Here is a 12,968-nt window from a genome sequence, read left to right on the forward strand (position 1 = left end):
AGAAATGGGCTGATATATTGGGCTCTATATAGAAATGGGCTGATATGTTGGGCTCTATAACAAGAACCCAAGGATATTCCATTGATTTGAAATTGGCCCAGATCAGAAAGTCGCCCAAAGCACCAGCCCTTGGGCTTGAAATAATTTGGGCCATTGTCAACCCTTGGGCCATTTCCATTGGCCTGTGAATTAATCAATCAATGAAAAAAATTGAATTGACTTATATTTTGTGTGTGAATAATATATCAAAAGGTCCTCCAAAATAAACAATACAAATCATCAAAACGGGACTTGTATTGAGCATTATGGGCTTAGACAATACCTTCTGACATGGATAAGCCCATTAAGGATATGGCCCACCACTTAAGGGCCAATCCATGACTCAAATATTAAAGCTCAATATTCTTGGAACCCAACGCTACACCAAGCGCCAATGACATCTAAACACCCGGCAAGTGCAGAACCAGTCACATCAGCAGACAAAGATCTTGCAAAGTTATTGCACCATACATCAGCCATTAATGAGCTCCCCTGCAGCATTTATTGCGATAACCCTTCACGTTGGAACAGAACAGCCCCACCATGAACAAGGCAAGCTAGAGCATAGACTTTCGGCCAACATGATGGCTCGGAGTGGACAAGGAAATGATAAGCAAACGATGTAAGCAGGTCTCTGAGACAAGAAAAAGGTTAAGTTCTTTATCACCATTCTATCTCTACATTTTCATCATCCTCTCCCTTCTCTTAACTTAATCGTCGGAGGATTCGCTGGGGGATTCCTCGTTCCCCGTTGAACTCTTGTGCAGGTCTCTCTGCGAGCTCGATGCCCGGGCAACGGTTTGAGAAGCGTGGATCAATCCGACCTGTTCCATCTGGAGCACTCAGTATCATCAGTTGGCGCCGTCTGTGGGAACCCTTTTTGCTTCGCGTGGCAACTATGCTCGTTGTCGCTGGAGACCCATCCCCGATAATCCCTATCTGCCACCCACCAAGGTGGATGGTCACAACTAGATCTATGGCCTCTCAACACAACGTTGCCGACCCCCAAGCCGACCCTCCTAACCCAAGTAACCCACCGCAGTATTTCACAGAACTCACCAACAGTATTAACCGCTTAGCCGAACAAAACCAGGCCCTGATCAATGTTTTGCTTCAAAGAGACCTTCCTATTCTTCCTCTACCACCTCAAGATATCCCACACAACCGAGAACGAGCCCCAAGCCATCCTATCCAACAGTCCCACCCATCCAACTTGGATGGCTTGCGACCCCCTCCTCTAGATATGAACCTGTCACCTTAGGCCCCACATCTATCGGTCCAGGCACCCACCCCCGAGGGAGAGGCCAGTAATGTCCAGCCTTCGCTGCATTCCGGTGGTAACATCGTTCCTCTTCGAGATGCAGAACTCCGAGCCATGAAACTCCAGCGTCAAGGAGTCATGCAGAACATACATAATAAACCCTCTACCACAGCCAACTCACCATTCATTGCCTCCATTAGGGACAAACACCTACCTCCTAAGTTCAAAATGCCTTCAATCGACTCTTTCAACGGTACAACAGACCCAGTCGACCACTTGGAGACTTACGGGACCCTCATGGTCCTCCATGCATTCCCTGACGAGATCATGTGCCGGGCTTTCCCCGTACCACTTAAGGGGTCGGCTCAACTCTGGTTTAGGCAGCTGCCAATAGACTCTGTCTCTACTTTCCAGCACCTAAGTAACTCATTTCTCAGCCATTTCATTTGTGCCCAGCGCCAACGGCGTCCGGCAACTCAACTCCTCAATATCCGTCAGATGGATGGGGAGTCGCTGCGCAGCTTCGTCACCCGCTTCAACACCGAAGCCCTGCAGGTAGCAGAAAACGATGACAAGGTCATGCTCACAGCTTTCATGGTCGGTTTACGATCATCTGATTTCCTTTTCTCTCTTTCCAAAACCCCTCAACCTCCATAGCAACCCTACTCTCCAAAGCCCAAAAATACATGAACGCCAAAGATTCCTTAGTCGCCCGACAAGATCCTACAGCTAAAAACCCAACCCCTAGAGAGAAGATAAAGGACACTGAAATCAGAAACACCCGGTACACACAACAAACACCTCAGTATACCGACCAACCTGCTCGAGCCGACTGGTCGACACCTACCCGACCGCCCGGTCGGTTCGAACGGTACACACCCCTCAATTCCCCCACGGAACAAATCCTGAACCAGATCCAACGAGATTATCCTTTAAAATGGCCCCAACCGTCGCGGTCTCCTTCCAACCAGCGGGACCAGTCCAAATACTGCCGTTTTCATCAAGACCACAGCTATAATACCGAGGAGTGTGTTAACCTCAAAGACCAGGTCGAGAGCTTGATACACCAAGGACGTCTCAATCGGTTCACGGCCGCCCGCTTTTAGTAACGGCCAAGGACTGAACCTACCAAAAACAACCACCGGCGTACCCCTTCTCGACAACCCGCACAACCTAACCAAGGCCATGAACAGCCCCCACAACAACCTAGGGCACAAGGCAACCCCACCCCCCCGGTTGGGGAGATCAGAGTTATTACCGGCGGGCTTGCATGTGGAGGACCATCCCGTTCGGCCCAACGGGTAGAACTTAGAAAAATCAGGTAGGGCTCAGACAAAGAGGTCGCAACATTGGACCGCTCCTTCAAACACCCCAAGCAGTGGATGGAGCCTATCACCTTTACGGAGGCCGATTCCACAGGCATCCGCTACCCCCATGACGACCCCCTCGTCATCTTTACTCTCCTGTCTAATTACAAAGTCAGACAGGTGCTTGTTGACAACGGTAGCTCTTCGGACATCATCTTCCTAAACGCCTATCGCCGGCTCAAGGTTGGAGAAGAAAGTTTGTTCCCTCTCCAAACCCCACTAGTTGGTTTCACTGGAGATCGGGTGACCTTCATAGGCTCCATCGATCTTCTCATCACCATTGGAGCATACCCACAGCAAACTACTAAGTTACTCACCTTTCTCGTTGTCGACTGTCCCTCTGCTTATAACATCATCCTCGGCCGCACTGCCCTCAACGTTTTTCAAGCTATCATTTCCATGTACCATCTGGCCATGAAATTCCCTACCGACCTCGGAGTCGGCACCGTGAGGGGGGAACAGACTGTGGCCAGAGAATGCTACATCTGTAGACCACCCGAACTCGCTCCGCACGCAAGGGCGCGAATTGGGTTCTAGCTACTACAGTTTGGACTCCTGTCACTGTTCTGAATCTAATCTCATAAAGTGCAATGTAAGACTAATAAATCACCAAAGAGTCCAAATCCGGCAAATTGTTTTGAAAAATCGACTTTTATCAAAAAGCGCCAAACATGGACTGCTTTGTTAGATTTTAGAGTCGCTATCTAAATATTTTATTTTGGAAAATTTAAGAAAACCCTGACTCGTGCCTAAGGCCACGTGTCCGTCATCACCAAAGTTGCCTCAGGTCGGGAACTTGGGTATGAGAGGGGAAGGTCCTGAAATGAGCACCCCCGCTCGTCCGATCAAAGATCGGCCTCTACTAACATGATATGTTGTTTTTGAAAACAAATGCGTTCTTATTCCGGTTTATTAGCTAACTTTACTATGTGATGCGCACAACACACAAGTATAGACTAAATCACTCAATTTGGAACAAAACATCTCATGCTTGTTTTTCGAAAATGGTTTGGAATTACTACTCGCAAGTAGGCTAAAGTGTGGATTTGCCACCAAACAAGGTGGGCTTAAAACATGATGGTTTGCCACTTTAAGTGGGCTTAAAACTCACATTTCGATGAATTGTTCCAATTCAAGTAACGAAGCCTTCATCCACAGGCATTCATGCAGTTAAAGCACTTAAGTGAATAGCCTCATGGCAAGCATGCTATCATGGCAATCACTTACACACATGCAAGATGCTAAAGCATAAACACTTATAGTGTACTCTAAGCCAAAACAGAAAACTAGTTAGTAATCATGCATGATCCTAGTTATGCAAAACGCTTAATGCAACACAAGCAAAAATGCAATTAATAGGCTCAACTATCTAAGATGGCATGTGAATGCGGCATTTGATATATGTATTCAAATAAGAATTAAAATACAATGCAGTTTGAATGATGCGTCGAGCCCGGTGCATGCAAGACAAATGAATGATGTACGCATGCAAAGCATAAGGTATGCTAATTGAGATATGCCCTAAAACTAACCATCAAAAGCTGGTAAATAAAAAGGAGAAAGACGTGGGGTTGAAAGACATTCACACACACACGCACACTTATTACAACATTTGCCCTCTCGACGGAGGGTCCGAATAAATAGGCTAAGCTACACTAAGCTACTTTATTACAAATAAACTAATTAACTATTCTAGTTAACTAATTAGTTATTGCAACACAGATCGATTAGCTAAGTACATTAACTAATTAAGTACAAAACCGACTAATTAACTATTTAATCAAAGTAGTTAAAAGGAGCCTTGGGGCGAGAAATGCATACATGCTCGGTTGCTTCTTCCTAAAATCCTGTCGCCTTGCCACCGCTTGTCTCTGTTTGCGTTCGCTTTGATTCTGAACACCAAACCAATTCCCATACTGCTTCAGCCCCAGAACTAGAACAACTTTGAACCATCTTCAAGTTGGTGGACTGTCGGCCACCAGGGGAGGCTGTAGGCCACCTGTCGACCACTTAAGGAGGCTGTAGGCCACTTCCTCTGGCCGGTCGGCCAGTTGCTTCTGCACACTTCCATTTTGCTGCAAACAGAGTTCAACAAGGGCAAAGCAAGGCATTTGCAGGGTATGTGTGTACAACCACCCTCATTATCATTTCTCAAGCTCAAAGGAGTGCGGTACTCGACTCTCGAGCCACCAACTGAACATCACAATGCACGATGGCCGAGAAACCGAGTTTGTACAAGTTAATGAATGCACAAGTAACATACAAGACTCGAGAGACCTCCACCCTATCATGCACAATCAAGGGGGACGGCGACTAAGAAATGAGGCACATTTCATCACTTCAAGTATGAAACGTCCCTCGTTTCTCGTGTTTGGATTAATGTCTGATCCAAACACATGCAATGCAACACATATGCAAACAACATGCTCATCTTTCAATGCTAAGTGACATGCGCAAGACTTTATCATATAGGCAATGCATGCAAGACATGCTAGAAGACTTAGGCATTAAAACAAGTGAAGAACATTCCACATGAGGCATGCACTATCCATCTCAAATGGTCAAACCAACTATGGACAGACCTACACTATGCCAAAACAGTGGCAACATCATGCTGGAAATAAAGCACCAAAAGTTACAACAACATGCTCATCCATTGGCTTGCAAGCTAAGCATTTAAACACAACTCTCAAACATAATGAAAGAGTGGTAAATAAGAGACTATGGCAGATATAGGCACTGAAATCATATGCCAAATGGTGACATATCATGCAAATAATGCAAGTATAGCATGTTAGGATCCTTAAGCATTAAAGCTAGTGAGGTACACAACACTAGGACTATACAATACAATACTCAATGGACTAAACCAGCCCTAGACAGACCTAAGGCAGGTCAAAACAGTACCAAAACATGCTAGGCTCGCATCATAGATGGCAAGAAAGATATGCTCATGTATTAGCTCACAAACAAGACATAAAGACACAACTCTTAAACACAATGAATGAGTGATAAACATGAGAGTATGACAAGAGTTTATGCTATGAATTTACATGCTAAATGATGCTATATCACACAAATATCACAAATAAGGCATGCTAGAGGCCTCAAAACACAAGACTAGCAAAGTCAATCACACTATGGCCCTATAAGGCAAGCCATACATGACCAAGACCATTTGAAACAGAGTTTAAGCATGCTAAATGAGGGCCAAAAGCATGCTGAAATGGAGCCAAAACAAGCTAGAATGATGGGCCAAAACACTAAGCATGCTAGGCTAGTGAGTGAGATTGCACTACAAGTATAAAAGACAAACAAGAGGTAACCTCACTAACCAAAATCAAAGCTAAAACATGTTAAAATAACACCAAAAACATGCTGGAGTGAAGCCAAAACATGCTAGAATAATATGCCAAATTATGAAGCATGTTAGGCTTATGAGTAGGGTTGCACTACAAGTATATGAAGCATGCATAAGGTGACTCAACCAAACTAAAATAGAGCTACAACATATTGAAATAAGACCAAAAATAGGCTGAGATCAAGCCAACACATGCTAGAAAAATATGCTTAAGTATGAGGCCATCAACACAAGCAATCAAGACACAATGAGAGGGGATGACCCCCTCCTATTTGGGGCCTCAAAACTACCTTTCCACCACTAAAATTCCTCTGGAATTCAGTGGTTAAAAGGCCAAAAAGAGATGATCTCAAAGGCCTTAAAAGATGGCACAAAGCAAAGCAAAACAAGCCACCAAAGGGGGTAGACCACCCCTAACTCAAATAAGGCCTTAAACAACCACTTTTAACACCTGAAAACAAAGCTTTTTTTAGTTGAAAGCTAGGCCTAAAATAGCATGCAAAGGTGGCTAAGCTTGTATACAAAAATAAGCTTAAAAGAGGATAAAGAGATTACCTTTAAAGCACAACAACAACAGCAACTTCTTGAGCCAAAAACTAACTTTTAGGCTCCAAACAAGACCCTCAAGCACCTCAGCAACAAAGTAGGAGTGTTTGGCTAAGAGGTTGTGTGCAAATATGTGAAGAAAATTCAATTTCAAGCACAATATATATATATATATATATATAGAGAGAGAGAGAGAGAGAGAAATCTAGAGAGAGTAATTTTTTGCTCTCCAAAAATTCTGAACCCTGGAAAAGGAGAGAGAGCTCCCTTTATATAAGCAATGCAAGGGCAAGCTTCATTGACAAGCTTAGAGCTTGTTTGAATCCCTCCATACACGTGTATGGAAGATGCATTCTATGCTCACTAGCAATCACAGCTGGCACCAAAAATATCTACAAAAGCAGAAAAATGGTTGTAGGCCACTGAAAGTGGCCCACAAGAGGAAAAAATGGCCTACAACCACCAAAAGTAGCCGACAGGCCCTCCCCTTCCTCTAGGCAAGGGTTAATAAGGTATAGTCCAAAAAACAAACCAAAAGGAAGGGATCCAAGAGGCCCAGAGACAAGGCGCCCAGCCGAAATCCCCAGAAACTAGCCTACGAGCCATCGTAAGTGGCCGACAAGAGGGAAAAGTAGCCTACAACTACAAAAAGTGGCCTACAGGCCTCTCTCTCCCTCCAAGCAAAGGCACCAAGGTAATTGTCCAAAAACAAACCAAGACGAAAAGAGTTAAGAGGTCCTGAGACAAGGCATTTAGCCGAAGCCCCGTAAACTCAAAACGATTACAAACATGCGCAATCACCGAGTGCACAAACGATGACGTCTAAGTCTTAAGGTCAGTCAAAAATGGGGTGTCTACAACGTCGCTTCATTCAAAGAGGTCAAGCTGAAGGAGACTATAATCATCGAAGGACTCGACGTTAGAGAGGAAGATGAGTTAGTCAGAAAGGAACTAGTGGAAGAACTTGTTGAAGTCCCCATCGACCTCGCTAACCCAACAAAAACAGCCAAGATCAACAGCCAACTATCCCCCCAAGCCAAGGCCGATCTTACAACCTTCCTAACTAAGCACAATGATGTGTTTGCTTGGACCCATTCTGACATGCCAGACATCAATCCTTCTTTCATCACTCATCGTTTGAGCATCGAGCCCCATTTCCGACCCTTCCGCCAGAAGCAGCGCATCTTTCACCCAGAACGCAACACTCTTGTTGCTTCTGAGGTAGATAAGCTATTGCAGGCACAGTTTGTCAAGAACGTGGACTATCCCAGATGGCTGTCAAATGTGGTCTTGGTCCGTAAAAACAACAGTGAATGACGACTCTGTGTCGATTACTCCAATCTCAATCGAGCTTGCCCCAAAGATAGCTATCCCCTCCCTCGCATAGATCTGCTTGTCGACGCCACGGCCGAACATCAAATACTTAGTTTCATAGACGCCTTCTCTAGCTAAATTATGATGCACCATCTGACCAGGAACACACCTCATTTATCACTGACTGGGGAACCTATCATAATCGTGTCATGTCATTTGGGTTGAAAAATGTTGGAGCAACTTATCAACGGCTAGTCAATGTCGTTTTCCATCACCAGATAGGTTGGAACATGGAGGTGTACGTCGATGACATGCTAGTCAAGAGCAAACTCTTCTCTGATCATCTGGCAGACCTACGGGAGACCTTCGACACCCTACGTAAGTATCACATGAAGCTCAATCCAGAGAAATGCGCTTTCGGCGTAGGATCTGGGAAGTTCCTGGGTTTTATGGTCAGTCAGCGGGGTATCGAGGCCAACCCCAAAAAGATCAAGGCCCTGATAGAAATGCAATCTCCCAGAATGGTTAAGGAGGTTCAAAGGTTTACTGGCAGAGTCGCTGCCCTCAACCGCTTTATTTCCCGTGCAACGGACAAGTGCCTTCTCTTTTTTAAAGTCCTTCGACAGGCTTTTGAGTGGATGACCGAATCCGAAGAGGCCTTCCAATAATTGAAGCAGTGCATGGCTAACCCCCCCTTACTATCTCAGGCGGTCACAGGTGAGCCCCTTTTTCTCTACTTAGCCGTATCAAGCACCGCAGTCAGTGCGGCCCTCATCAGGGAGGACAACTCAGTACAGCGTCCAGTTTATTACATTAGTCGGGCTTTCAGGGGAGCAGAACAGAACTACCCATTGCTAGGAAAAATGGCCTTGGCCTTGGTCACCGCCTCAAGATGACTCCGACCCTACTTCCAAGCCCACTCCATAGTGGTCCTCACTAACCAACCTTTGAAGAAGATAATGCAATAACCAGAGTTATCCGGCAGACTTATGTAATGGTCAGTCGAGTTTAGCCAATTTGAAATCTCCTACCGACCTCGAACAGCGATCAAAGGGCAGGCTATCGCCGATTTTATCCTGAAATTCACTAATCCCACTCCAGAAATGCCCTCCCTCGCCCAAGCAATTCAATACTGAGGCAGAAGATCCCCATTCCTGGACCCTCAATGTCGATGGATCATCCCACAAAGAAGGCAGTGGGGCTGGTCTTATCCTCACCGCCCCCGAGGGTGGTTATTTCAAATGTGCTCTCTATTTCCTGTTTGGCGCAAGCAATAATGAGGCTGCGTACGAGGCCCTGATAGCAGGTCTTCGCTTAGCCAGAGACATTGGTGTGAGCCATATTTGAGTGTTCAGTGATTCCCAATTGATCGTCAGACAAATCACGGGGGAATTTGATGCCAAGGACGACACAATGCGAGCCTATAGGGATATTGCACCCTCCCTTGTTCACCTTTTCAACATTTTCCACATTAAACACACCCCTCAATTAGAAAACTCCAAGGCAGACAAAATGGCCTAATTAGCCTCGGCTGACCAGTCCGACCTCAGCCACGAAGTTCGTCTTGAATACCTGGCCCATTCGGCTACTTCTCCAACTCAGTTGGAGGTCCACTTCCTCCAAAATGAACCTATCCCATGGGCCGCAGACATCTTTTTATTCTTGACAAATGGGGAGTTACCAGAAGACAAACAGCAAGCCGCCAAAGTAAGAGCCCGGCCGTCCAATTACATCCTTATCAGCGTCCTCTTGTACAAACAAGAATTTTTACGCCCATACCTCAAAGGCCTTAGCCCTTCCCAAGCGACCTATGTGATGAGGGAAGTTCACGAGGGTGTATATGGTAACCATTCCGGTGCCAGGTCACTAGCCCATAAAATACTCTGTACCGGTTACTTCTGGCCTACTCTCAACCAAGATGCCACTGAGTTCGTACTTAAGTGCGACAAGTGTCAACGTTTCGCCAACATTCCCCATACTCCGCCGACAGAACTGATTACGCTCAACAGCTCTTACCCTTTCGCCAAGTGGGGCATAGACTTAGTTGGTCCATTGCCCACGGGTAGGGGCCAAACCAAGTTCGCTGTGGTAGCCATTGATTACTTCACCAAATAGGTGGAAGCGGAACCCCTTGCCACAATCACCGAATGGAATACAACCAGATTCATCTAGCAGTCGATCGTTTGCCGATTTGGAATCCCCCAAGCCATCATCTTCGACAACGGCAAGCAAGTCGACAATGGCAAGTTTAGGAAATTTTGTGTAGAGCTCCATATTTAGCCGTGCTTCTCTTTCCCAGGCCATCCCCAAGCCAACGGGCAAGTCGAGGTTACCAACTGTTCTCTCTTGAAGATCATCAAAACTAAGTTGGAAGCCGCCAAGGGACTCTGGGCTGAGGAACTACCAAACGTACTCTGGGCCTATCGCACTACCGCCCGAACCCTTACTAGGGAGACTCCCTTTTGCTTAACATACGACGCTGAGGCGGTCATCCCCGTTGAAATCGGCCTGCCAACACCGAGGGTTCTGCACCTAGATCCAGAACTCACCGAAGACTTGTGTCGGGCTGATTTAGACCTGATCGAAGGGCTCCGAGAGACAGCTGCCATCAGACAGGCCTTATGTCAACAAAAAATGAGAACACACTACAACCGCAAAGTTCGACCGAGAGAGTTCGCAGTTGGGGACCTAGTTTTGCGCGAGACGACTCTTGCCACCAAAAATCCCGCCGAATGCAAGCTTGCCGCCAAATGAGAAGGGCCTTACGTCGTTAAAACCAGACCTCGCCTAGGCACCTACCGACTCCAAGACACAGAAGGTAGAGACCTCCCACATCCGTGGAACGCCGAGCACTTGAAGCGTTACTTCTAGTAAAATAGCGTCTTCTACTTTTGTATTGCTTAATTGTTGTATGTTCTTTTTGACAATCTACATGCTTGTTTGTTTTTGTCCTTTCTATACGTGGTGTAAAACTTGTGATTAGTAGGTTACCCCATAAATGCAAATGACTTTATATCTCCATTACTTGCATAATGACTTGTTAATCAATGCGCGAAGAGCTCAGCCAGACTGAGTTAACTTAAGCCTCGGCCAGACTGAGCACGAAGCGCTCAGCCAGACTAAGTCAACTAAAGTCTCAGCCAGACTGACCATGAAGAACTCAGCCAGACCGAGTTAACTTAAGCCTCAGCCAGACTGAGCACGAAGTACTCAGCCAGACTGAGTCAACCAAAGCCTCAGCCAGACTGAGCACGAAGAACTCAGCCAGACCGAGTTAACTAAAGCCTCAGCCAAACTGAGCACGAAACGCTCAGCCAGACTGAGTCAACTAAAGCCTCAGCCAGACTGAGCATGAAACGCTTAGCTAGACTGAGTCAGCTAAAGTCTCAGCCTGACTGAACACGAAGAGCTCAGCCAGACTAAGTTAATTAAAGACTCAGCTAGACTGAGTACGACGAGCTTAGCCAGACTGAGTCCACTAAAGCTTTACCATGGTAGATCTTTCCAAGTCTTAGCCAAAACTCCAGTAGAGCTTTCACACGGTTAGCATACTTAGTCAACATCCAAGTCCATGTTACAACATTTTTTAACTCATTTTTTACATACAGGCCAAACTCTCATTTTTAACATTTTCATGTTTACCCATCCTAAACATTTTTACCTCATACTTTTACCGCAAGTTAACTCGGTTAGCCATTTTAAAACTTTTTACATCACAATTTACCAGCCATTTTCATTATTCCAAAATGTCTTACTTTCACACCCACTTTTCATTGAATTATGCTTAGCCATTCTCATTATTCTAAACTTACAACTCAAAAGAAATAAGGACAGCGATGATACAAAAGAAAACTCGTTTTATTTACAAAACTTATGGTTACATACAACTTGCTGCAGAAATTACATAAAAAAAAAAAAAAAAACCCAACCAAACAAAAGCAAAATTTTTACATAGATCATTCCTCCTCACTAGAGGCCAGATCCTCCTCCTTGACCCCCTCGTCCAGGGGGGTTTGAGCGATGTCGTCTTCTCCTATCTTCACGAGGTTGAAGTCGATGTTCGGAAACAGCTCTTGCGTCTTGTGCATAAAGGTCTTCCAACCGCTGTTCCAGAACTCGCTCAGTTCGTGCTTATAGAAGTTCGATAGCTGGAAGCTCTGGATCACCTCTTCTTCGCTTCTTCCTCTAGCGGTCGCACCCGACGGCCCAGCCCCCTCTCACCCACCTTTGATAAGCTGTTGGCGACAACGGCATCAATGGCCATCTAGAAGTCGGCGGACCCCTTGAACTGCTCTACAGTCACCATACATAGGTCGGGGTACTCCGCCCTCTCAGACGCCAACTTGGTTCTCTCCTCTGCCAGGGCCTTCTCCAACTCTGCCCTCTCAGACGCCGACTTGGCCCTCTCATCGGCTAGGGCCTTCTCCAACTCTGCCCTGTCAGACGCCGACTTGACCCTCATATCGGCTAAGGCCTTCTTCAACTCTGCCTTTTCAGACGCCGATTTGGCCCCCTTCTCCGCCAGGGCCTTCTCCAACTCTACAATCCGACCGTCAGTTTCTTCCTTCTCCTTGACTGCCTGGTCGTGCAACACTTCACAGTTGCTCATGGCCTCCTCCCACCTCTCGTTAGCAGTGGTGCAGGCCAATTTGGCCAGCTCTAGTTGTTTCCTATCGCTCGCTAGATGGAACTCTAGCGATACCACCTTGCGGCGTTCCGCTTCCAACTCTGACCTGGTTACAAGGAGCTCAGCACCAACACGGTCTACGGCATGGCCCTGTACTACCGCCAACATTTCTATTTTCTTCACTCTTTGCACATGTTCCAGTGCCTTTGTACACGCGCTCTGAGCGGCTTTCTTCCAGTCCGCTATCTCTTCCAATAATTTTTGGAATTGCCCTTCACCCCTTCCAGTTGAACCATCAGCGGCTTTATCTCCATCTTTGCACGAGCTGCTTTATTCAACAGGGTAGCCGCCAAGGTCGTTGCCTCCATCTGCTCCCCCAATCAGGCCATTGATCACACGACAACGTCCTCTAACACTCCAACTAGGCGGTCAGCCGCCACTCTGGCCCTCATC

General features: G+C 46.3%; 1 protein-coding gene across 1 annotated transcript; it reads left to right on the forward strand.

Moving 5' to 3' along the window:
- Positions 1-2,682: 2,682 nt before the first annotated feature.
- On the forward strand, positions 2,683-7,891 carry LOC145821390 (uncharacterized). The gene is made up of 2 exons (XM_082917902.1): positions 2,683-3,114; positions 7,454-7,891. The coding sequence occupies exons 1-2, from the start codon at positions 2,683-2,685 to the stop codon at positions 7,889-7,891; spliced, it is 870 nt and encodes a 289-aa protein (XP_082774028.1).
- The last annotated feature ends 5,077 nt before the right edge of the window (positions 7,892-12,968 follow it).

The sequence above is a fragment of the Camellia sinensis genome, chromosome 1 (assembly GCF_055761805.1).
Source record: "Camellia sinensis isolate YWXY chromosome 1, ASM5576180v1, whole genome shotgun sequence".
NCBI classification, from domain to species: domain Eukaryota; kingdom Viridiplantae; phylum Streptophyta; class Magnoliopsida; order Ericales; family Theaceae; genus Camellia; species Camellia sinensis.